General features: G+C 37.9%; 1 protein-coding gene and 1 pseudogene across 10 annotated transcripts in view; both read left to right on the forward strand.

Moving 5' to 3' along the window:
• The window catches only part of ZRANB3 (zinc finger RANBP2-type containing 3), a 304,975-nt gene that overhangs the window by 5,276 nt on the left and 272,316 nt on the right, over positions 1-27,383 (forward strand). For 7 of the 9 annotated variants that reach the window (XM_050750964.1, XM_050750966.1, XM_050750961.1 and 4 more), the window contains exon 2: positions 13,273-13,440. In XM_050750964.1, coding sequence (XP_050606921.1) covers positions 13,273-13,440 — 168 coding nt within the window. Of the gene's footprint in view, positions 1-13,272; positions 13,441-27,383 lie in introns of those variants that run through there. The other 2 variants (XM_050750970.1, XM_050750969.1) reach the window with 2 other exon arrangements.
• Positions 24,157-26,591, forward strand: LOC126932252 (60S ribosomal protein L19-like; annotated as a pseudogene). The gene has a single exon (XR_007718146.1). The product of XR_007718146.1 is annotated as a 60S ribosomal protein L19-like (transcript).

Below are 27,383 nucleotides of genomic sequence, written 5' to 3' on the forward strand. Positions count from 1 at the left end.
TCTTCAAGGTTCATCCGTGCAGAGCATGATAGGATTTCCTTTTTTTTTTTTTTTTTTTTTTTTTTGAGACAGAGTTTTGCTCTTGTTGCCTAGGCTGGAGTGCAGTGGTATGATCCTGGCCCACTGCAACCTCCTCTTCCTGGGTTCAAGCGATTCTCCTATCTCACCGTCTTGAGTAGCTGGGATTATAGGCACACACCACCACGACCGGCTAATTTTTAAATTTTTGGTGGAGACGGGGTTTCGCTATATTGGCCAGGTAGGTCTCGAACTCCTGACCTCAGGTGATCTGCCCGCCTCGGCCTCCCAAAGTGCTGGGATTACAGGCGTTAGTCATTGTGCCCAGCCCAATCCTGTTTTCATTTCTTTCGGATATGTACCCAGAAGTGCGATTGCTGAACAGATTAGGTTTTATAGGTAACGCTGTCATGTGTGCTCTCTTTGTATGCTTCCCTGATTATCTTTGAATCTAACCTTTTAGAAATAGGTTTATTTAGCCACAAATACTCTGTGATCTCTAAGTTGCTCTTCAGAAAGGATGTTCCCATTTTCTTTCCTACTAATGGTGTTTGAGATCACCCATTCCCCGTGTTTTACTCTATTCAATCTGATCGTAAACAGCGATGGCTCACTGTATTTCATTTGTATCTAGTTGAATTCTATTGATTGTGGAGCATCTTTCTTATGTTTATTATCCTTTGGTGTTGTCTCTTTTAAGTAGCCTGTTGCTGTCATTGTCTCTTAATATTTTTTAAAAATTACTGCATAGGCTGTTAATTCTTTGTCACATATTTCTCACGTCTTTACTCCCATTTTGAAATATCTTTTAACTTTTTAATTTTTTTCTTAGAAGTTTAAATTATTTTAATGTCCAAATCTATCCATCTTTTTTTTTTCTAGCTTCTAATTTATTTGTGATGCTTAGAAATGCTTGCCCCACCCCAGATTAGTAAAAAATACTATGTATCTGATTAAAACTTTTTTTGTATTTTATAATTTAGCTGTAATTTTTTTGGTATAAGGAACAAAATAAAAATCTTTTTTAGGTTAAACCCGATACCATTTAGTAAATCATCTCTCCACACCCATTAATTTAAAATATCATTTTATCATATTCACAATTCTCATTTATACGTGGTTCTTTTTGGACACTGTTCTTTTTCATTGTTCTCTCTTTTCTTTGACTTGTACCATACCCATTATCTTAATTTCTGTAACTTTGTAATAATATGTTTAGGTGTCTAGAGGTAAGGTGTGCTCCCGCTCTTCTTTTTCCGTCATTTTCTTGTTATTTTCAGCTGTTCTTGTAATCTATTAGATTTTTGTCAAGTTAAAAATCTCTGCACTTTTATATTTTAACAAAATGCAAGTTTGACATTTATATAGATACCAAATGTGACTTCTTAAAGAAAGCCAAATATTTCATTTCATAGTAACAATACAGAATTTTTCATGGGTGTCATCGAGGCTCAACGGGTCATTCTATCTTTGTTAAAACATATTTCTATTATAGAATTCTACAGGCCGGTCGCGGTGGTTCACTCCTGTAATCCCAGCACTTTGAGAGGCCGAGGCGGGTGGATCACCAGAGGTCAGGAGTTCGAGACCAGCCTGACCAACATGGTGAAACCACATCTCTACTAAAATACATAAAATTAGCCAGCTATGGTGGTGCATGCCTGTAGTTCCAGCTATTCAGGAGGCTGAGGCAGGAGCTAGAACCCGGGAGGCTGGGGTTGCAGTGACCTGAGATTGTGCCATTGCACTCCAGCCTGGGCAACAAGAGCGAAACTCTTTGTCAAAACAAAAAAAAGAATTCGACCAAAATGGTTACAGTTTAAAAGCCCATCTTATTTTTTAAATTGTATAATCACTTTTTAAATACAGACAGTTGTATTTTGTAGCTGGCTTCCAGGAGAACCTGATAACTTCTAAATGCTCATCTCTAACTTATAACTATTTATCCCACTGTACTTCACAGCCTTCTCCAAGTACTTCAAATTCAGCATGTCCCAAATCATAGCCCATAATCTTTACCACTAAATCTGTTCCTCCTCTCTGTATTCTCTCGTTTGTTTATTTGTTCAAGGAATATTTATTGAGCATCTACTCAAAGAGGTACTGAATAATCAAGACTGTAGGCTGGAGTCTGCCTAGGCTTGATTCTTTGTTGTGTCATTTATTTGTGTTACCTTGGGCAGATTAATTGACCATCTGTGTCTCAGCTTCCTTATCTGTAAAATTCAGATAATAAGAATACGTACCTTAGAGGCTCTTGTGAGGATCAAATGATTTCATATATGTAAAACCCTTAAAATAGTACCTGACACATAATAAGTGTGTGTTGCTTTTTTATTAATATTGTTTCTGTTAATCAGGCTGATGCTAGGTGCTAGAGCCCTGAAATAAAACCATAAGGAAGTCTGTGGTCCCTGATTTATGAAGGCATTCTAACAGAAGTGAGAGACAAAATTGCCAATTACAGTAAATATTTTAAGGAAACCAAGTGGTATTAAGGGAAATTTAGAGGAGTCCAGTTGGGAGCTATTGTGCTAATCCTGTTGAGCGGTGATGATGGCTTGGGTTTGGTGATAGCAATGGAACTGGGGGGAAAAAAAGGATAGACTTGAGATACATTAATATTTTGGGAATAATGGATAATAAGTGGATTCAACTTGGTGGTTTAGGGAAAGGGAGAAATCAGGAATGAAACCGGTTTGAGTAACTTGCATGGTTGTACTATTTACTGAGACTACAGGGGCACACAGGTTTGGTGAGAAGTCAAGACTGGTTTGGAACATTTAAGCTAAAAATGTCTGTGAGATATCCAAAGTGTCAGGTAGGTTATTAGATATAGGAGTCTAAAGCCAAGAGATTATGAATTGTATTACCTGGACTATTTGTGGTAGCCTTCTAAAAAGTTATCCCTGCCCCCACATTCATTTTTCTGAAGTTGACAAAGTAATCTTTGTAAAATAGCAACCTGATTACACTTTAAAAATTGCTTCCAATTCCTTACAGAGAAAAGTCCAAACTCTTAGCATGGCACCTCCTTGACTTGGCCTGTTTTTACTTCTTTACTGCATGTCACGAGGATCTTATTCTTTAGCTATACTAAACTGCTTAGGATTTTCTAAAACTTCTTTTTTCTTTTTCTTTTGAGATGGAGTCTCACTCTGTCGCCCAGGCTGGAGTGCAGTGGCGTGATCTCAGCCTGGCTAATTTTTGTATTTTTAGTAGAGACAGGTATTCACTATGTTGGCCAGGCTGGTCTTGAACTCCTGACCTCAGGTGATCTGCCTGCCTCGGCCTCCCACAGTGCTGGGATTACCCGCATGAGCCACTGTGCCTGGCCAGATTTTCTAAAATCTTTATGCCTTTGCAGCTGTGGCTTCTTTCTCCCTGTTGGGGAAACCAGCCCCACACCACCCAGCAGGTACTCCAAGTCCAGCAGAGACAAAGGAATTAAAAAGAGAGAGTTTAAAAGGCAAGTCCAGGGGACTGCAGCGTAGGAGGCTTTCTCAAAGCCCTGAGCTCTCGGCCTCCATCGAATTTACTGGTTTACAAACTCTTTGTTCTTAGGGCAAATGGGAGGGGTAGGAAAGGAAGAGGAAAAGGATTAATCGTTCAATAAGATGTATAGCAGTGGCGGTTTCTGTGAATTTCCTCGAGCCAAGGCGTGAGAAATATGTGAATTGCGAGAGATCTTCTAAAATTTCCTAGGGTAGTGGTTTACAGAAAGAAGTCACCCAATAAGTGGGAATTATTTTATCATTAGACTGAAAACAGTTGCCTGTAGAAAGAAAGTTTGCAATATTCTTCATTTTAAAGTAATTGGAGGCTGAGGTGAAAGGATTGCTTAAGGCCAGGAGTTCCAGACCAGCCTTTGCAATGTAATGAGACCCTATCGCAACAAAACAAAACAAAACAAAAACAAAAACAAAAACAAAACAAAACAAAAAAACGTCCTGACCAAGATGGTGTAACCCCGTCTCTACTAAAAATACAAAAATTAGCCAGGCACAGTGGCAGACGCCTATAAGCCCAGCTCCTTGGGAGGCTGAGACAGGAGAATCGCTTGAACCCAGGAGCTGGAGGTTGCAGAGAGACCAGATTGCACCACTGCACTCTAGCCTGGGTGACAGAGCGAGACTCCATCTCAAAAAAAACAAAAAACAAAAACCAATTAGCCGGGTGTGGTGGCAGATGCCTGTAGTCCAAGCTGCTTGAGGGGCTAAGGCAGGAGGTTGTGTGAGCCTAGGAGTTTGAGGTTACAGAGAGCTAATATTGCACCTCTGTACTCCAGGCAGAGTGACAGAGCAAGACTTTGTCTCAAAAAAAAAAAAAAATTCATTTTTTCTCTTTGAGGTGGAGTCTTACTCTGTCGCCCAGGCTGGATTACAATGGCATGAACTTGGCTCACTGCAACCTCCGTCTCCTGGGTTCAACCGATCTCCTGCCTCAGCCTCCCCAGTAGCTGTGATTACAGGCAAAGACCTGCCACCACGCCCGGCTAATTTTTTTATGTTTTATTTTTAGTAGAGATGGGGTTTCGCCATGTTGGCCAGGCTGGTCTTGAACACCTTACCTCAAATGATCCACCCTCCTCGGCCTCGCAAAGTGCTGGGATTATAGGTGTGAGCCACCGTGCCCGACCAAAAAAGAAAAAAGAATTTAAGTGGGAAAAAAAAGATTTAATGAAGAGGGAGTGATTACTGATAGGTCCAGTAAGATGAAGACTGAGAATTCCTTACTTGCTTCCTTACTTTTACCTCCAATTCACAGCCTTTATACATACCATATACTCTTCCAAAAACATTCTTTGATCGCTTCCTCTCTGGTTAATGTTGTTCAAGTATCAACTTTGATGTGTGTATATTTAGAAGACTTCCAAACACTTAATCCGAAAAATTAGTCCTGTTCGTATGCTCCCTTAACACCCAGTACTTCCCCTATAGTCTTTCTTCAGAACTGCATGTAATAATATATTTACTATTATATATCCGGAGCCTAGTGCAATGTCTGCTACATGTGAACAACTGAATACTTATTTGTTGAATGCATGAAAAAATGAAATTCAGGGAGTTGGATGATTACTTTTTATGGGATATAACTGTTTATAGGGCCAGTATATTAATATTTAAAATAGATATTTTCAGTGGGATTTAGCCCTGAAGTAGAGATGGAGCATTCATGTGATAAAAAGGGATGAAAGAGCCAAATATAGGTCTTACCTCTGCTGTTAGCTACATGATCTTGGAGTTTTATCTTTCTGAGTCTTGCTCTGTTTAGCTCACTGCAGCCTGGACCTCCCTGGCTCAAGTGATCTTTCTGCTGCTGCCTCCCAAAGTTCTGGGAGTACGAGTGTAATCATCATGCCCAAGCCAGGGTGTTTTATTTTTTTTTTTGATCTAAAAAAGATCATACTGTTTGAGTTCATTGTAAATTCACAGGAGGTTGTAAGAAATAATGCAGAGAGATACTGTGGACCTTTCCCTAGTTTCCTCCAGTGGTAACATCTTAGAAAACTACAGTACAACCAAGATATTGACACAGTCAAAATAGAGAACATTTCCATCCCAGGAAGATCCCTCATTTTGCCTTCTTATAGCCACAATCACTTCTATCTCACCCCAACCTAATCACTAAAATATTATACATTTCTAAAATTTTGTCCTTTCAAGTAGGTTGTATAAAATGAAATAAAATAATAAATGGAATTAAAAATAATAAATGGACTCTCCCTGATGAACCACCTAATCTGAGGGACAGAAACAGTTTTCCCTGTCCAACAGTCAGCTCCAAATTCTCCCTCCTGAACCCTGTTATTTTGGAATTTTTGATAGCGACAAACAGAAGTAGGAAGCAAGATTAAGCAAACAAGGAGATAACATGCTGCAGTGCCTCCCAGCAGATAGATCTTCTCAGTAGGGGAAGCATCTAGAATAGCAGCTAAAAGTGTGGCATCTGACATCTATAGCCACGTGACCTGAGTTTGTGACCCAGCTCCATAACAACAAGTTACAGGACTATGGTGGCTGGCAAGATGGCTGAATAGGAACACCTCCAGTCTGCAGCTCCCAGCAAGATAACTCAGAAGGCCGGTGATTTCTGCATTTCCAACTGAGATTCTCAGCTCATCTCATTGGGACTGGTTAGATAGTGGGTGCAGCCCATGGAGGGCAAGCCCAAGCAGGGTGGGGCGTTTCCTCACCCAGGAAGTGCAAGGGATCAGGGAACTCCTTCCCTTAGCCAAGGGACTGTGCCATGAGGAACGGTGCATTCCAGCCCAGATACTACGCTTTTCCCGTGGTCTTTGTATCCCACAGACTAGGAGATTCCCTAGGGTACGTAAACCACCAGGGCCCTGGGTTTCAAGCACAAAACCAGGCGGCCCTTTGGGCAGACACCGAGCTAGCTGCAGGAGTTTTTCATACCACAGTGGCTCCTGGAACACCAGTGAGACAGAACCATTCACTACCCTGCAAAGGGGGCTGAAACTAGGGAGCCAAGTGGTCTACCTCAGGAGATCCCACCCCCAGGAGGCTAGCAAGCTAAGATCCACTGGCTTGAAATTCTCACTGCCAGCACACATTCTGAAGTCTATCTGGGATGGGTGAGCTTGGTGGGGGGAGGGGCATTTGCCATTACTGAGGCTTGAGTAGGTGGTTTTCCCCTCACAGTGTAAACAAAGCTACTGGGAAGTTTGAACTGGGTGCAGAACCCACCGCAGCACACAAAGCCGCTGTAGCCAGACTGCCTCTCTAGATTCCTCCTCTTTGGGCAGGGCATCTCTGAAAGAAAGGCAGCAGCCCCAGTCAGGGGCTTATAGATAAAATTCCCATCTTCCTGGGACAGAGCACCTTAGGGAAGGGGTGGCTGTGGTCACAGCTTTAGCAGACTTAAACCTTCCTGCCTGTCAGCTCCGAAGACAGCTGCATGTCTCCCAGCACAGTGCTCAAGCTCTGCTAAAGGGTAGACTGTCTCCTCAAGTGAGTCCTTGACCCCTATGCCTCCTGACTGGGAGACACCTCATACAGGAGAGTTCCGGCTGGCATCTGGCAGTGCCCCTCTGGGATGAAGCTTCCAGAGGAAGGAACAGGCAGCAACCTTTGCTGTTCTGCAGCTTCTGCTGGTGATACCCAGGCAAACAGAGTCTTGAATGGACCTCTAGCAAACTCCAACAGACCTGCAGCAGAGGGTCCTGACTGTTAGAAGGAAAACTAACATACAGAAAGGAGTAGCATCAATATCAACAAAAAGGACGCCCATACAAAAACCCATCTGAAGGTCACCAACATCAAAGACCAAAGGTAGATAAATCCACGAAGATGAGGAAAAAACAGCGCAAAAAGGCTGAAAATTCCCAAAACCAGAATGCCTCTTCTCCAAAGAATCACCACTCCTCGCCAGCAAGGGAACAAAACTGGATGGAGAATGAGTTTGATGAATTGACAGAAGTAGGCTTCAGAAGGTGGGTAATAACAAGCTCCTCCAAGCTTAAAGAGCATGTTCTAACCCAAGGCAGGGAAGCTAAGAACTTCAAAAAAAGGTTAGAGGAAAGAGAAAAAAGAATGAAAAGAACGAACAAAGCCTCCAAGAAATATGGGACTATGTGAAAAGACCAAACCTATTTTTGATTGGTGTACCTGAAAGTGACAGGGAGAATGGAACCAAGTTGGAAAACACACTTAAGGATGTTATCCAGGAAAACTTCCCCAACCTAGCACGACGGGCCAACATTCAAATTCAAGAAATACAGAGAACACCACAGAGATGCTTCTTGAGAAGAGCAACCACAAGACACATAATTGTCAGATTCACCAAGGTTGAAATGAAGGAAAAAATGTTAAGGGCAGCCAGAGAGAAAGATTGGGTTACCCGGGTGACAAAGGGAAGTTCATCAGACTAACAGCGGATCTCTCAGAAACCCTACAAGCCAGAAGAGAGCGGGGTCCAATATTCAACATTCTTAAGGAAAAGAATTTTCAACCCAGAATTTCATATCCAGCCAAACTAAGCTTCATAAGCAAAGGTGAAATAAAATCCTTTGCAGACAAACAATTGCTGAGAGATTTTGTCACCACCAGGCCTGCCTTACAAGAGCTCCTGAAGGAAGCAGTAAACTTGGAAAGAAACAACTGGTACCAGCCACTGCAAAAACATACCAAATTGTAAAGACCATCAACACTATGAAGAAATTGCATCAACTAATGGGCAAAATAACCAGCTAGCATCATAATGACAGGATCAGATTCACCTATAACAATATTAACCTTAAATATAAAAGGGCTAAATGACCCAACTGAAAGACACAAACTGGCAAACTGGATAGAGTGAAGACCCGTCGGTGTGCTGTATTCGGAAGACCCATCTCACGTGCAAAGACACACATAGACTCAAATAAAGGGATGGAGGAATATTTACCAAGCAAATGGAAAGCAAAAGAAAAAAGAAAAAAACCCACAAAAAACAGGAGTTGCAATCCTAGTCTCTGGTAAAACAGACTTTAAACCAGCAAAGATCAAAAGAGATAAGGGCATTATATAATAGTAAAGGGATCAATGCAACAAGAAGACATAACTATCCTAAATATATATGCACCCAATACAGGAGCACCTAGATTCATAAAGCAAGTTCTTAGAGACCTACAAAGAGACTTAGACTCCCATACAGTAGTAGTAGGAGATTTGGAGATTTTAACACATCACTGCCAATATTAGACAGATTAATGAGACAGAAAATTAACAAGGATATTCAGGACTTGAACTCAGCTCAGGGCCAAGCAGACCTAATAGATATTTATAGAATTCTCCACCCCAAATCAACAGAATATACGTTCTTCTCAGCATCACATCACACTTATGCTAAAATTGACCACATAATTGGAAGTAATGCACTCCTCAGCAAATGCAAAAGAACGGAAATCATAACAAACAGTCTCTCAGACCACAGTGCAATCAAATTAGAATTCAGGATTAAGAAACTCACTCAAAACCGCACAACTACATGGAAACTGAACAACCTGCTCCTGAATGACTGCTAGGTAAATCACGAAATGAAGGCAGAAATAAGTTCTTTGAAACCAATGGGAACAAAGACACAATGTGCCAGAATCTCTGGGACATAGCTAAAGCAGCGTTTAAAGGGAAATTTATAGCACTAAATTCACACAGGAGAAAGCGGGAAAGATCTAAAATTGACACCCTGACATCACAAACAAATTCAAAAGCTAGCAGAAGATAAGAAATAACTAAGATCAGAGCAGAATTGAAGGAAATAGAGAACTATTAGTAGCCTACCAACCAGAACAGCCCAGGACCAGACAGATTCACAGCTGAATTTGTACCAGAGGTGTTAAGAGGAGCTGGTACCATTCCTTCTGAAATTATTCCAAACAGTAGAAAAAGAGGGACTCCTACTTAACTCGTTTTATGAGGCCAGCATCATCTTGATACCAAAACCTGGCAGAGACATAACAAAACAAGATGATTTCTGGCCAGTATCCCTGATGAACATCGATGCGAAAATATTCAATAAAATACTGGCAAACCAAATCCAGCAGCACATCACAAAGCTTATCCACCAAGATCAAGTTGGCTTCATCCCTGGGATTCAAGGCTGGTTCAACATACGCAAGTCAATAAATGTAATCCATCACATAAACATAACCAATTACAACACATGATTATCTCAATAGATGCAGAAAGGGCCTTCCATAAAATTCAACATCCCTTCATGCTGAAAAAAACTCTCAATAAACTAGGTATTAATGGAATGTATCTCAAAATAATAAGAACTATTTATGACAAACTCACGGCCAATATCATACTGAATGGGTGAAAGCTGAAAACATTCTCTTTGAAAACCGGCACAAAGGATGCCTTCTTTCACCACTCCTGTTCAACATAGTATGGTAGTTCTGGCCAGGGCAATCAGGCAAGAGAAAGAAATAAAAGGTATTCAGATAGGAAGAGAGGAAGTCAAATTGTCTCTGTTTGCAGATGACATGATTGTATATTTAGAAAACCCCATCATCTCAGCCCCAAATCTTCCTAAGCTGATAAGCAACTTCAGCAGAGTCTCAGGATACAAAATCAGTATGCAAAAATCACAAGCATTTTTATACACTAGAATAGAGAGCCAAAACATGTTTGAACTCTCATTCACAATTGCTACAAAGAGAATCAAATACCTAGGAATACAACTTACAATGGAGGTGAAGGATCTCTTCAAGGAGAACTACAAACCACTGCTCAAGGAAATAAGAGAGGGCACAACAAATGGAAAAACATTTCATGCTCATGGATAGGAAGAATCAATATCGTGAAAGTGGCCATACTGCCCAAAGTAACTTACAAATTCAATGCTGTCTCCATCCAGCTACCTTTGACTTTCTTCACAGACTTAGAAAAAACTACTTTAAATTTCATATGAAACCAAAAAAGAGCCCACATAGCCAAGACAATCCTAGGCAAAAAGAACAAAGCTGGAGGCATCGTACTACTGACTTGAAACTATTCTACAAAGCTACAGTAACCAAAGCAGCATGGTACTGGTACCAAAACAGATATATAGATCAGAACACAGGCCTCAGAAATAATACTACACATCTACAACCATCTGATCTTTGACAAACCTGACAAAAACAAGAAATGGGGAAAGGATTCCCTATTGATTCCCTGTTTAATAAATGGTGTTGGGAAAACTGGCTAGCAGAAAACTGAAACAGGACCCCTTCCTTACACCTTATCCAAAAATTAACTCAAGATGGATTAAAGACTTAAACATAAGACCTAAAACCATAAAAACCTTAGAGGAAAACCTAGGCAATACCATTCAGGACATAGGCATGTGCAAAGACTTCATGTTTTCGCTTTTAGTGTTATCTAAAGCCATACCATAACCCAAAATTACAAAGATTTGCTCTTGTGTTTTCCCCTTGAAGTTTTATAGTTTTAGCTGTTATTTTTTTTATTTTTATTTTTTAGCTGTTATGTTTTAATCTTTGTTCCATTTCAAGTTAATTTTCATATGCAGCTGAGGTGGGGGTTTAATTTCATTCTTTTATGTGGACATCTAGTTGTCTCAGCACTATTTGTTGAAAAAGTTACTCTTTGCCTATTGAATCCTCTTAGCACCCTTGTCAAAACTCAATTGACTATAAATGTAAGGGCTTGTTTCTGGACTTTCAGTTCTGTTCCATTGACCTAGCTGGTTGTCATTATGCTAGTAGTGCTACACTGTCTTGATTGTTATCACTTTGTAGTAAATTTTACAACCAGGAAGTAGAAGTCCTCTAGCTTTGTTCATTTTCAAGATTGTTTTGGCTATTCTGGGTTCCTTGCATTTCCATATGAATTTTAGGATCAGCTTGTCAGTGATTGAATCTTGAAAGTGTAATCAGCTGTGCATTCCTGAAATAAGCCCACTTCAGTCTTGGTGTCTTAGTCTTTTAGTTACTGCTATATTTGGTTTGCTAATATTTTGTTTACCTATGAATATGAGAGATTGTATTATGTATGTTTTTTCTTGTAATGTGCTTGTGAGATTGTTTAGGCTGGCTTCACACAATGAGCTTGAAAATAATACTCCTGTCTTTGCACCAAATGGGTCAGATTTGTTTATTGTGTTCTTGAAATCATCTTTATCCTGTTACAATTTTAATCAGCTTGCATAATCAATTACTGAGAGACATGTGTTAAACTTTTCCACTGTGGTTATAGATAGATATGGTTGTGTCAAATTTTCCTTTTACTTTTATCAGTTTTTGCCTTGTATATTTATTAAGATATATTTCGTGGCTAAATTTTTCTAATAAATATTTTATCATTATAAAATGCTCTTGTTTATTTTAATAATTTTTTTTTTTGCCTGAAACCTATGTTATAATGTAAAGCAATACCAGCTATACTTTGGCATGTATGTCTTTTTTAATTCTTTTACTTTCAATGTTTATGAATCCTTCTATTTAAGGATATGTCTTTTAAAAGCAGCATGTAAATTTATATATTTTTAAATTTAATATAGGAATCTTTTCATTTGTTTTTAGTCCATTTACATTTAATATCTTTTCTAATTTACTAATTTTCTAATTTACTAATAGATCAAGGCTGTATATGATTTGGCTCTTGTTTATCTCGGTAGCTTCATCTTATACCATTCCCTCCTTTGGGTCATCAGCCACATTGGCTTTTTTTTTTTCTTTATTTTTGAGATGGAGTCTCGCTCTGTTACCCAAGCTGGAGTGCAGTGGTGTGATCTCAGCTCACTGCAACTTCCTCCTCCTGAGTTCAAGTGATTGTCATGCCAGGATTACAGGCATGTGCCACCACACCCAGCTAATTTTTGTATTTTTAGTAAAGACAGTGTTTCGCCACATTGACCAGGCTGGTCTCGAACTCCTGACCTTGTGATCCACCCACCTCGGCTTCCCAGACTGCTGGGATTACAGGCGTGAGCCACTGCGCCTGGCCCGCAAACTTTTTTTAAAAGATGAAATGAGATAATATATAAACAGAAGGCAGGGTACCATCTAAATACAAAATATTATTATTTGATAGGCATTGTAGTGTAGTGGTATAATAGGACATTTTCTTCCAGTGAGAATATGATTTAATTTATAAGAATTTACAGATATATGAAATTTTTATGTCATAGAAAATTAAAATAACATCTGTGGAAAACCAGGGGGTGAGGAAGGTGTTAATCAGGCAGAGTTATACTGTGGATTCAGCTCATTTAAAAAATTAATTTTAATATTTAAACAATTTAATAATACATTAATTACGATAAATTTGATTTTGTAGTTAATGTCTTTGTATTTTATAATTTTTTAAAATGCAGCTTTACCTCACTCTTAGAAAATCTGGTGTGATATGAAAATGTGGATCCATAAAAGGATAAATTATTAAAGGACTCATCTTTCTCTAGCAGATTCATCCCTTATTTTAAAAATTATCCAATTTGTGGAAAATGTAGTTGTATTTGTAATTTATTAGTAATACATTTGTGGCGTTAAGCTGGTGTATGGTATTAGGGCTTGAAATAGTGCATGCTGAGTTCCTAGAGAGTGCATTAAGTGATTGTTTTCAAACTCAGTGCTGTGAATTTTCTTAGTAGCTTACTGTGAGAATATGATTTAGTTTATATAAATGGTATGTCAAAGCTATTAATAAGTGCTTTAATATTATTTATATGTGATTCTGTAACATACTTAGTAATATCTATTTCTTACACCCCTCCCTTTTTTGTTGTTTCTTTGTTTTTTAGGATCATCATGCCTAGGGTTCATAACATAAAAACGTCTCTCACACCTCACATTTCTTGTGTGACAAGTGAATCTGAGAAACTGCTGGACTTTTTGCCTGACAGACTAAGAGCAAAGCTGCTTCCATTCCAGAAAGATGGCATCATTTTTGCCCTCAAAAGAAATGGCAGGTAAAATTCTTCTTTTAAGACATGCTAAAAATGTTAAATTCCTGGCAAGTGTATTAAAAACAAAGTTCTGTTCAAACTATTCTTTTCAAACAATCTTTTTTTGGTAGAATTGATTGTGACTAAGTTAGCTTTATCCATTTACTATGGTTGACTTATACTTCATGTTGAAATATGCCGAACCAATTGTGATTTCTTAAGAGAAAGTATGTTCAGTTATCTTAATAATTTCAGTTACCAGATATTCTCAGCAACTCATATATTGACAGTTTTCTAGAATGTTGCTTTCACATGAAACTAATTCAACTTACTTCCATCGTTTTTTGGTTTTTTTTGTCTCTTACCAGAAGGATTTTTTTTTTTTTTTTTTTTTTTTTTTTTTTAAACAGACTCTGCCCTTTTACCCAGGCTGGAGTGTAGTGGCATGATCTTGGCTCACTGCAACCTCTGTCTCTTGGGTTTAAGTGATTCTGCCACATCAGCCTCCTGAATAGCTGGAACTATGGGGTGCACACCACCACACCCGGGTAATTTTTGTTTTTGTTTTGTTTTTTTTAGGGATGGGTTTTCACCATGTTGCCCAGGCTGGTCAAACTCCTGGGCTCAAGTGATCCTTCTGCCTTGCCTCCCAAAGTGCTGAGATTACAGGCATGAGCCACTGCACCCATCCATTGTATTTTTATTCATTTTATTTTTCACCTTAGATTTAGCAACTTCTGGGTGTGTCTTATGAGTACCTTATAGTACTGTCTGTATTTCTTTACTTCTTTCAAACTTCATGATAGTTACATGATCTCTTCCATCAAATTGGGCCATTATATGGTTTTCTATATTTTTAAGGATAGCATTGTCTTACGCAGTCACATATATCATGTACTTTCTCTTCAACATTTTATTATGAACAATTTAAAAAACATACAACGAAATTGAAAGAATGTTAGAGTAAATGCTTGGTAGAGTCAACACACGCAGTTTATTATTAACATTTTGCCATGCTTGGTCTATCACGTATTTATCTATTAATCCATCCCTCTATCCTTCTACCCCATCAGTCCGTTTTATTATTTTCATTTATTTCAAAGTAAATTACAAACATTATTATACTTTCTCATATATACTTAAGTATATGTATGATTAACCAGAATTCATATTTGTTTACAGATTTTTTTCTGTTGTGATTTAATTAATGAAATGTACAAACCTTGACAAATGCACATACTTTTATAACCCAAACCCATCATCCTAGAAAGTTACTTCATTCCCTTTCTGAGTCAGTCCCCACTCTCACATTGATCTGATGTTTTTTATTTTGCCTGTTTTTAGTGGTTTATATAAATGGAATCCAGTTGTATGTGCTGTTTATGAAAAACTTTTTTAAATTGTTGTAATCTTATTGAGATTCATGTATTAGTAGTTTGTTTATATTGTACACATTTGTATTTATAACTGTTAGTTGACACTTAAGGTTATATACCTGGTGTTTTTCACCTTACACCTGCATCTTCTCAGTTTCTCCACCCTAGACATCACTTCTGTAGATTTCCATTGCTTTTATGGAGTTAGAAAAGTTGTACTCTTTCATATTCACATTGTTAACCGTCCTCAAATTCCTGAAGATTCAGTCACAAATGACATTTTAAACTGCCATTTGACAGCCTTTAGCTCCTTTAGGTATTTCATATTTTGTGTGGTTGGGCTTCTCACTATGGCAGAGTAGAAAGAACATACGCTTTAGGTTTAGACTTGGTTTAAATCTGAGCCACTTACTATTTCTGTGATGCTGTGCATGCTTCTTTAACAATTCATACTTCAGATTCATTAACTATAAAATGGATTTTATAATCCTAATTACTGTGGTTAGAAAAGAAGACCGAGTTCTTCATAATGGTGAAATAAAATGCCTTTTCCCTTTTTCGTATCTAGACTTAGTAATTTCCAAACACTTGTCCCTGGACTGTTAACCAGTCCTAACAAAATATGGATACATGTAGCAAAATGAGAAAATAAGGGCCGGGCGCGGTGGCTCAAGCCTGTAATCCCAGCACTTTGGGAGGCCGAGACGGGCGGATCACGAGGTCAGGAGATCGAGACCATCCTGGCTAACACGGTGAAACCCCGTCTCTACTAAAAAGTACAAAAAACTAGCCGGGCGAGGTGGCGGGCGACTGTAGTCCCAGCTACTCGGGAGGCTGAGGCAGGAGAATGGCGTAAACCCAGGAGGTGGAGCTTGCAGTGAGCTGAGATCCGGCCACTGCACTCCAGCCTGGGCGACAGAGCCAGACTCAGTCTCAAAAAAAAAAAAAAAAAAAAAAAAAAAAAAAAGAAAATAAAAACTGTGCTGTTCATAAAGCAAAATTCATTCATTTTAGAGAACCTTCATTTATTTTGAGCTTAAGTCTTCTTTTTTGGAGGCTTAGAATTGTCCTTTCTTTTCTGAAAACATGATGTTAGTTGCGGAAAGTTTTTATTATATTATTTGGCAAATGAAAACTGGGGAAATGTTTCCCATCAAGTTTTTTGTTTACTTGACCATGAAATAGTAATTTCAGGATTTAAAAATAATTTCAGGATATATTTTATCTTGAGTTCATTCTTCAGTAATATTTTCGTTGGCAATATAGGTCTGCTTTAATAGTTATTTTTTTCTTAGCACTTAGAAGGTTGTATCCTCCTGTCTTCTGGCTTCCATAATTGTCATTGATAATATACCCCTGAGTCTCAAAATAGCACCTTACAGATGACTTATTTATTACAAAGGGAAAAATTACAAAATGGCCAAGCTTGGTATTGCTAATAGTGGGATAGCCACATGCTTAATGTGGTGCACAGAAGAGACATAACATTACCTTATGTGGTGTTCTTACTGGAAACATTTGATCTGGGAATCATGGTGAAACTGTCCAACTAATCCAGAATGTAGAACATTTTTTCATGCCAACTGACTTGGACTCTTCAAAGGATTCAGTGTCATCAAAATCAAAGGAAGTAGTGTATCAAGGAAAGTCTCTAAATTGAGAGAGACCTCTAATAACCATACCATCTAAAAGTAATGCACAAGCCTTGGTTAGATCCTGGATCAGTAAAAAGAAAAACTTTAGGGAATGCTTTTAAGATCACTGGGAAAATTTCATCTGGACTCTATTTAGATGATGTTATTGGATTAATGTTGATTATCTTAGATGAGGTAATGGTGTTGTCATTGAATAGAAGAATGTTCTTGTTTCTAATAAATGCATGATAAAGAATTTTCAGACAATAACAATAGTGCTATTGTTAGTGCTATACTTTCTACATTTTCCCAAAAGGGAAGGACTTATGTTCAGAAACCTTTTGAGTGGATGAGCCAAAATGTTAACAGTGTGAATTTAGTGAGTAGTATATTCTGGTGGGTGTCTTCATTGGTGAGTGGTATAATCTGCGGGGTATGCTCATTGAATTATTCTTTTTTGCTTTTCTGTGAGTTTGAAATTTTTTTAAATAAAAAAAAAATCCGTCCAATTTTTGTTCCTTTGTGCATCATCTGACTTGAAGATTTTCTCGTCTTTGGAGTTCTGCAGTTTCACTATACTTTATTCAGTATGGTTTTCTTTTTATTTATCCTGTTTAGGGTTATTGTGCCTTTTAAATCTGGGATTTGTGTTTGTTGATTCTAGGAGATTCTCAGCTATTCCCTCTTCAAATATTGCTTCTCCCCCGTTTGTTTTGTCTGCTGCAATTCCAGTTAGATTTATACTTGACCTTTTTCTTTCATCCTATGCCTCTATTAATGTCTCATATATTTTCTGTTTATTACATTATGACTGTTTTCAAGTTCTCTTATACAATTCATAACCAGCTGGTCTAATCTGCTGTTTAACCAACCTATTCAGTTTTTTTAAAGTACTTTTTATTTTATTTTATTTTTTACTGATATGTAATTTACATGGACAAAGGTATACAGATTGTGAATGTACAGCTTGAGGAATTTTCACAGTGTAGCATCACCAAGATCGAGAAATAGAACATTGCCAGCATCACAGAAACCTCCCTCTTATCCCTTCCAATCGTTACTACTTCCTTTCTCTCGAAAAGTAACCACTATCCTGACTTCTAACATTATAGATTGCTTTGCCTGTTCAACTATATTATTGTAATTGTATATTCTTTTGTATCTTGTTTTTCTCAACATTATTGTGAGATCAATCTATGTTTTTGTATGTGGTTGTAGTTCGTTCATTCTCATTGCCATGTAAAATTCCATCTTGTGAATATACCATAATTTATTCATGCCACTGTGGAGCATTTGGGTTATTTCTAGTTTGGGGCTCATAAAATAGTAATGATATGAATGTTCTTATACAAATCTTTTGGTGAACGTATATACACACTTTGATGTGTATCTACGAAGAAGAATTGTTGGATCATAGGGTGTGCGTGTATTCCATTTTAGTAGATAATGCCTATATTAGTTTGCTAGGACTATCATAAAAGCATACTGCAACTAGGTGGCTTAAACAACAGAAATTTATTTTCCCACAGTTTTGGAGGCTAGCAGTCCAAAATTAAGGTGTTGGCAGGGTTGATTCCTCTTGAGAGCTGTGAAGGAATTGTCTTTTCCAGGGCTCTCTTCTTGACTTGTAGGCTACTGTTTTCTTCCTATTTCTATTCAAATTATCTTCCCTCTGCTTATGTCTCTAGTTCCAAATTTGCCTTTTTTGTATGGACACTAGTCATATTCGGTACATTGGTGATACCCTAATGACTTCATCTTAAGTAATTATGTCTGCAGTGACCATATTTCCAAATAAGGTCACATTTTGAGGTACTGGGGGTTTGAACTTCAGCATATGAATTTTGGCGATATGTAATTCAACCCATACCTCTGCTAAACATTTTCCAATGTAATTTCACCAATTTTTTCTTGTATCAACAGTGTTTAAGAGTTCCATTTATATCTCATCCTCACCAACACTTCATTTTGCCTATCTTTATTTTCATTTTAGATATTCTGGTAGGTATATAGTGATGTATATTGAGGTTTTTATTTACATTTCTCTGATGATAAGTAAAATGTAATACCTTATCATATGCTTATTAGTCATTTGGACATCTTTTGTTAAGTGCCTGTTCATGTCTAATCTGTTTTTCTTCTGGATTGTCTATTTGCCTTTTTCTTATTGTTTTGTAGGAGTCCTTTTGTCAGATTTATATTCTGGATATGAGTCTTTTATCAGGTATATTTATTGCAAGTAAATTTTCTCAGGTTGTGTTTTGCCTTTTCCTTGTCTTAATGATGTCTTCTGATAAGCAGAGATTCTCAATTTTAATGTCATCTTACATCATCTTTATCCGTATTCGTTCTATACCTGGCACTTTTTTTTTTTTTTTTTTTTGAGACAGAGTCTTGCTCTGTCTCCCAGGCTGGAGTGCAGTGGCCCTATCTCTGCTCAGTGCAACCTCCACCTCATGGGTTTAAGCAATTCTCCTGCCTCAGCCTCCCGAGTAGCTGGGACTACAGACGTCTGCCACCACACCCAGCTAAGTTTTGTATTTTTAGTGGAGACGGGGTTTCACCATGTTGGCCAGGCTGCTCTCAAACTCCTGACCTTGTGATCCACCCGCCTCTGCCTTCCAAAGTGTTGGGATTACAAGTGTGAGCCACCGTGCCCGGTCTGGCTGTCACTTCTTTGATCAAATTTTAAAAATCTTTGTCTACTATGAAGTCATGAAGAGATTTCCTGTGTTTTCTTCTAAAAGCTTTATTGTTTTAATTTTTACATTAATTTGATTTACAATCTACTTTGAATTGTTTTGTGTATATGGTATGAAGTAGACATCAGGATTGATTACTTATTTATTTATTTATTTATTTTTTGAGACAGAGTCTCGCTATCTCCCAGGCTGGAGTACAGTGGCGCGATCTCGGCTCACTGCAACCTCTGCCTCCCGAGTTCAGGTGATTCTCCTGCATCGGTCTCCCGAGTAGCTGGGATTACAGGTGCACACCACCATGACCAGCTAATTTTTGTATTTTTAGTAGAGACAAAGTTTTACCATGTTGGCCTGGCTCATCCCGAACTCCTGACCTCCACTGATCTGCCCGCCTTGGCCTCCCAAAGTACTGGGATTACAAGTGTGAGCCACTGTGCTCAGCCTCACTTACTTATTTTTAAGTTTATTTTTACATATGAATGTCTACTTGATCTAGCACAATTTATTGAAAAGACTTTTTCCTACTTCATTGTAATGTTACTTTTGTCATAAATCAAGTAATTTTATGTGTATACCTTTCTAGGTAAGTGCTGTCTAATGGAACTTTCCACTGTGATGGAAATATTCTTTATGTATACTGTTCAATTCAGTAGCTATTCACTGCAGATGGCTATTGAGTACTTGAAGTGTGACTAGTGCAACTAATGATTGCATTTTTAATTTTACTAATTTTAATTAATTCAAATTTAAATAGTCACATGTTTAGTACCTACCATATGGAATAGTGCAGTTGTAGATTGTTTGTTTTGTTTCTCTGTTTGCAGTCTTTGTGTCAGTACCATACTTCTTCATGCTTCTTACTGTAGCTTTATAATAAATATTCTGGTATCAGATAGTATAAATCTTTCAGCCTTACTCTTTTTCAAAATTGTCTCAGCTATTATTGACTCTTTGAATTACATGTAAATTGTAGAAGTCATTTATCAATTTTCACAAAAAAATTTGCTAGGATTGTGAATGAAGTTTTATTGCATCTATAGATCAGTTTGGGGATAATTGATATATTTATAATATGGAGTATTTCATTCCGTGAACACGAATTATTTTTACATTTACTTAATTGCTTTTTTGGTGTCCTGTATACCTCTTATCTTTTTTGTTGTGTGCTGCAGTTTTGATATTTTGCATTTAGCCATATTCAAGCTTACTGATGTTATTTTTATTGTTAATTAATTTATTGAATTCTCTTAAGGATGAGACCATCACTCAATATACTTGAAATCAGAAACCACTCAATTTCTTTCTTGATAAGCAAGGGAGAACTGTGCTTCTTAGCCATGACTTTCTAAACAAAGCAAAGAGTTGGTATTGCAGTGGGCTTTAGAAGCCTGGAGACTTTCAAAAACAGGAGTGTTTAAGGACTGTGTGAAATTTCTGTGTATACTTTAGGGATTAGCTGACTACCAGAGAACAGTTAGTCCTTTCTTTTTTTGAAATTGGAGAATACGGACTTTTAACTTTCTGTTCTTAATTTCAGAAAGTGTATTTTTAAGTCCAGTTCAGCTCTGCCTGCTTATGTTGGTAGTGTCTTTTTTTGCTATGTTTTGATTCTGTCTTATTTCTGTAAATATTTAGAACATACTTATTTATGTAAGTCATACTTATTTACATTCTTTGAAGTCCTTTAGAGGTTAATTTTGCCTTTTATTGTTGTATGTGATGGTTTATTTCCCAGTGTATTTGCAGATGTCTTAAATTTTGTTTTAATAAATAATCTTAATCTGTGGGTTTTGTTTTTTTGTTTTTCTAAGACAGAGGTTTGCTCTTGTTGCCCAGGCTGGAGTGCAATGGCACCATCTTGGCTCACTGCAACCTCTGCCTCCTGTGTTCAAGCGATTCTCCTGCCTCAGCCTTCTGAGTAGCTGGGATGACAATCGCATGCCACCACGCCTGGCTAATTTTTAAAATATTTTTAGTAGAGATGGGGTTTCGTCATGTTGGCTAGGCTGGTCTCGAACTCCTGATCTCAGGTGATCCACCCACCTGAGCCTCCCAAAGAGTTGGGATTACAGGCGTGAGCCACCACGCCTGGCCAGTCTGTGGAAATTTTGAGAGATGTAAATGAGTAAGTTCTTCAATGGAGGATTTGCAAAATTAGATTCTTGGCTTGCAGTTTCCCAGGTCACACAGGTAATATAAATTCAAACCTCAAGTTCATTTTTAGGTAGGCTTACTATTATGAATTTCGATCATTAATTTTCATCTCCTGCCAAGCTTTAAGTTTCCTTATTAGCTTAAAAAATTAAGTATAGTTTAATTTAATAAAATATATGGATTTTAGGTGCACAGTTTTGTAGATTCTGATACACTGAATACCCCTGTGTTTTCAAAAACCTCCGTCAAGATATAAAACATTACCATCATCCAAAGTAGGCCTCTTTCTAAACAATCCCATCCTCCTACATTAAAATCACTGATCTGACTTCTGTCACTAAAGTATATTTTTTATAGTTACTTGCTGCTCTATTTTTTCAACTTTTTGAAGTAATTTCAAATGTACAGAAAAGTCACAAAAATATAGAATAACTTTTATGTATATTTTACTTAGAGTCACAAATTTTTAACATTTTGCCACATTTACTTTATTATTCTCTCAGTCTATACAAACACACACATACATGTATATACACCTATGCTTGCATTCATCATGTTCCTTTAATTTGCAATACTGGCTGCTCTGCCTATGGAGTAGCCATTCTTTTATTCCTTTACTTTCCTAATAAACTTGCTTTAAAAATAATAATAATATGCTATAGTATAGTATGTATTTTTTTAAAATAAAGACATTCTCTTACATAGACACAGCACAGTTACCACATTTAAGAATTTAACTTTTTATTTTTTTTTATTCTTAGTTTTGTTTTTTTAGAAACACGATCTTACTCTGTCACGTAGGCTGGAGTACAATGGCACAATCATTGCTCACTGTAACCTTGTATTCCCGGACCCAAGTGATCCTCTCACCTCAGCCTCCCAAGTTGCTAGTATTACAGGTGCACACCACTGTGCACAATGTCTTTTTTTGTAGACAGAGTTCTGCTATGTTGCGCAGTCTGATATTGAACTCCTGGCCCCATGTGATCTTCCTGCTTTGGCCTCCCCGAGTGCTAGAATTACAGGCATGAGCCATTGCATGTGGCTGGAATTTAACTATTATACAATACTTTAATATACTTATATTTTGTCAGTTGTCCCTTTACTGTCCTTTATAGCATGTTTTTTGTTCAGTGTGAAGATCTAATCCAGGATCACTTATTGCATTTAATGATATCTTTTTGTTTCCTTTAATGTGGGACAGTTCCTTACCCTTTCATGACACTGGCCTCAACTTATTTTTATGTTTCATCACAATGAGATTTAGATTATGCAATCTTTCCTGCATCAGTACATAGTGAGATTGAGGCCATATGCTTTTCAGGGTATTATTTTGAGTTCCTTAGCCCCAAGGCCAAGTTCCTGGCCAAAGTTTGGTCCAGTATCACTGCATAGTTAACTGTTTTTTCTTCTCACAGTTGTTTAGTATGTAACAATTAACATGAGATATTGTGACCATGCAAATATGCTGCTCCTTCTCTGATTTTCCCTCTCTTGGATTTAGCATACATAAATGGTTCCTGTTCAAATCAAATTTTGTCATGATGGCTGTAAAATGATTTATTAATTGGCATTTATTATAAAGAAGTGCCCCCCTTCTGCCCCTCTCCTCTCTCCTTTCCTTCCTTTCTTTCCTTTATTTTCCTTTCTTCCTTCCTTTTTTTTTTTTTTTTTTTTTTTTGAGATGGAGTCTTGCTCTGTCGCCCAGGCTGGAGTGCGGTGGCCTGATCTCTGATCTCGGCAAGTTCTGCCTCCCGGGTTCATGCCGTTCTCCAGATTACAGGCGTGAGCCACCGCGCCCGGCCCTCCCTCCCTCCCTCCAACTGTCCCTCCCTCCCTCCTTCCTTCATTCCTTCCCTCCTTCCTATTTCTGTCCATCTATTCCTCAGAGATCCAGTGGCAAAAGAAAACAAACCGGAACTAGATTTAGATGGACTCATGAATTTGTTACTGTATCATATCTTAGTTTTCTCTGTTTTGGAACATGCTACAAACAGAATCATGCAGTTTATGTGGATCCTCTCTCACTCAACATAATGTTTTAGCAATTTCATCTATGTTGTTTTACCTCTGAATATGTCACAATTATTTTGTTCATTTACTTGGTGATGGACATTTGGGTTGGCTCTGGTGTAGGGCTCTTACGAATAATGATGGTCTTAACGTTCTTAGATGAGTCCATCTGTGGACATGTTTTCAATTCTTTTGCTAGAGGAGTCTGCTTTAACTTTATTTAAAAACTGCCCAACTTTTTCCCATGATTCAACAATATATAAGAGTTCTAGATGATCCACATCTCTGTCAACATTTGATATTGTTAGCCTTTTTTATTTTAGGCATTCAAAATGAATGGCTATTCGAGAGGTAGCTTATTATGCTTCACTTTGTACTTTCTTAATGATGTTGAACATGTTTCCCTGTACTTACCAATCATCCTTGTATAGTTATATATGTTATATACAGCATATAATAGATATATTATAAAGTGTTGTAATGTTTTGCTCTTGTTTTAATAGGGTTGCGTTTTTATTATTTATTGGAAGTTCTTTTCATATTCTAGATATAAGACTTTTGGCAGATATATATCTTGTGAATATTTTCCCTAGTCTGTAGCCTCCTTTTGATTTTCCTTCTCATATGGTATTCTAATGAACAGAAAATTTTAACTTAAAAAAATTAACTTCATCAAGTTTTCCTTTTATAGTTAGTGCTTTCTATATTCAAACAAGTCATTTCATACCTCAGGATTACAAAATCATCTTGTGTTTTTTTCCGGAAGCTTTATAGTTTTCCTTTTTCTATTTTGATGTATATAGATAGATAGATAGATAGATAGATAGATAGATAGATAGATAGATAGATAGATATATTCGATCTCAATTTTTAAATACGGGGTGAGGTAAGAGTTCTAGGTTCTGTTTTCTTTCATACTAGTATCTAGTTATTTCAGCACCATTTGTAGAAAAGTCTATCATTCCCATAAATTACCTTGGCACTTTAGTGAAAAATTGATTGACCACATATGTCTAAATCTATTTCCTGTTTGTTTCCTTTTGCCACTGAATCTCTTTTTCTGTTGTCACCCTTCTTCCATTTTCATTTAAGCGCCAGCTTTCTTAGGCTCAAGCTTTATTTAGGACTCTTATTTCTGCTATCTATTTCTATTAGGTCTAGGGCGTTATTCTTGTTGCTCTGCACGGTTCTTCAGTCCTAAGGTTCTTTGTTGGTGGCTTCTATAGACACCTTCAATGTGGCATGTGTTTTTATCACTCATCACTGTGTGTTTGACTTTCTCTTTGTAAGTTTTCATTGACTATTGTAAATTTCCTTTACTTTTTCTTCAGACTGGTGCTACATTTTAAAAGATAATGTTTTACCTAATTTAGCATTTCTAGGTGTTTGCAAAAGGAGGGATTTTTAGAATATCTAAACCACCATAGTACTGGGAACAGAAACCTTACAGTTAAATCTTCATTCATTCTGGATTACACTCTTTATCATAATAAAATATACTTATTATAAAAATCACTTAATTCTTTCCTTTCGTCCTCTGAATGTGATCTCTAATTAGTATCCCAACAACCGTTTCATTCTGTCCATGCTTTCCTAGCATGCCTTTAACCATCTTCTTATTTTCAACATTTTTGAAACCTTTAGATGAATTTTTATGTTACAAGGTTAGGTTTCACTTTGTTACTTAGTTTGTCTTTGCTCTTAAGTAACAGTGTTAAACTCACTTTCATTCATCGATATTAGAGTTATATGTAGTCTTTATGCAATTATCATAGTATTTGCTATGGTTTCTGTTGCCTAAAAATATGTTTTTATATGATCACTCTATGATCCATTAAATATGTCATTATATAATCCAAGTTTTCCTGTTTTCGTTTAGTATACACCATTAGTAATTTAAAGGTTTGGTTTGGAATCCATTGGTTATCTTTATAACTAATGTTTTGTGTGATATACTTGGTTCTCTATTTTATTGCTTATTGTTTTCTTACTCCCAGTTATATGCAATGACATTGGTATATTGCCTTTTTCTCCCTCTCTGTCCTTTCTGAGCACATGATATCGATTGGTTAAATTATTTTTTTGATGTTCACCTTTATATCTTTAATAATACTTGCACTTTTCATTTATAAAAATACATGGCTGGGCGTGGTGGCTCATGCCTGTAATCCTAGCAATTTGGGAGGCCGAGGTGCGCGGATCACGAGGTCAGGAGATCGAGACCACCCTGGCTAACACAGTGACACCCCATCTCTAAAAATACAAAAAAAATTATCCGGGCCTGGTGGCGTGCACCTGTAATCCCAGCTACTCGGGCTGCTGAGGCAGGGGAATTGCTTGAACCAGGGAGGTGGAGGTTGCAGTGAGCGAAGATTGCGCCACTGCATTCCAACCTGGGCGACAGAGCGAGACTATGTCTCAAAAAAAAAAAAAAAAGCCGGGCATGGTGGCACATTACTGTAATCCCAGCTACTCGGGAGGCTGAGGCAGGAGAATCCCATGAACCTAGGAGGTGGAAGTTGCAGTGAGCCAAGATCGTGCCACTGTGTTCCAGCCTGGGTAACAGAGCAAGACTCTGTCTCAAAAAAAATAAGTAAAAAAAAAAATACGCTTTCCTTTCGCTGCTGGGGCTGCAGCCATGAGTATGCTCAGGCTTCAGAAGAGGCTCGCCTCTAGTGTCCTCCGCTGTGGCAAGCAGGTCTGGTTAGACCCCAGTGAGACCATTGAAATCGCCAATGCCAACTCCCGTCAGCAGATCCGAAAGTTGATCAAAGATGGGCTGGTCATCCGCAAGCCTGTGACTGTCCATTCCCGAACGCGATGCGGGAAAAATACCTTGGCCCGCCGGAAGCCAGGCACATGGGCATAGGTAAGCGGAAGGGTACAGCCAATGCCGGAATGCCAGAGAAGGTCACGTGGATGAGGAGAATGAGGATTCTGCACCGGCTGCTCAGAAGATACCGTGAGTCTGAGAAGATTGATCGCCACATGTATCACAACATGTACCTGAAGGTGAAGGGGAATGTGTTCAAAAACAAGCGTATTCTCATGGAACACATCCACAAGCTAAAGGCAGACAAGGCCCACAAGAAGCTCCTGGCTGACCAGGCTGAGGCCCGCAGGTCTAAGACCAAGGAAGCACGCAAGCGCCTGAAGAGCGCCTCCAGGCCAAGAAGGAAGAGATCATCAAGACTTAGTCCAAGGAGGAAGAGACCAAGAAATAAAAGCTCCCCCTTTGTCTGTACATACTGGCCTCCGTGATTACATAGATCAGCCATTAAAATAAAACAAGCCTTTTTCTGCAAAAAAAAAAAAAAAAAAAAAAAAAAAAAAGAAATACGTTATTTTCTTTACCAACTTTAAACTTTGCCTTTGTTCCTCTTTACCTTCAATTTCTGTGTTGTGATTATTTATAACTTACGTTGTCTGTAAACCAGATTATTTAAATAGTTAAGTATTTTCATTGCTTCCCTCGGTCCCTTCTGTTTCTGCACAGTGTCCTTTGATTGAAGTTATCAAAGTTTTTTTAAAAAGACCTAGGTCTGTTAACAGTGACTCATGCCTATAATCCCATCATTTTGGGAGGCTGAGGTGGGAGAGTCACTTGAGCCCAGGAGTTCAAGACTTGCCTGGGCAACATAACGAGACCCTGTCTTGAATGAATGAATGAATGAATGAATAAATACCTAAATAAGTAAATAAGTAATGTGAGGCCAGGTGTGGTGGCCAACTCCTGTAATCCCAGTACTTTGGGAGGCCAAGGCAGGTGGATCACCTGAGATCAGGAGTTCAAGACCAGCCTGGCTAACATGGTAAGACCTCGTCTCTACTAAATATACAAAAAATTAGTCAGCATGGTGGTGTGTGCCTGTAGTCCCAGCTACGCAGGAGGCTGAGGCAGGAGAGAATTGCTTGAACCTGGGAGGCAGAGGTTGCAGTGAGCCGAGATCGCATCACTGCACTCCAGCCTGGGCAACAGAGTGAGATTCTGTCTCAAACAAAAGAAGTAATGTGAAGTCTGTTCCCTAATTTCTTGTACTTTATTTATGTATTTCCTTCTTTGTTTCCTTCTTTTTTGATAACTTAAG

This window comes from Macaca thibetana, chromosome 12, assembly GCF_024542745.1.
Source record: "Macaca thibetana thibetana isolate TM-01 chromosome 12, ASM2454274v1, whole genome shotgun sequence".
NCBI lineage: Eukaryota > Metazoa > Chordata > Mammalia > Primates > Cercopithecidae > Macaca > Macaca thibetana.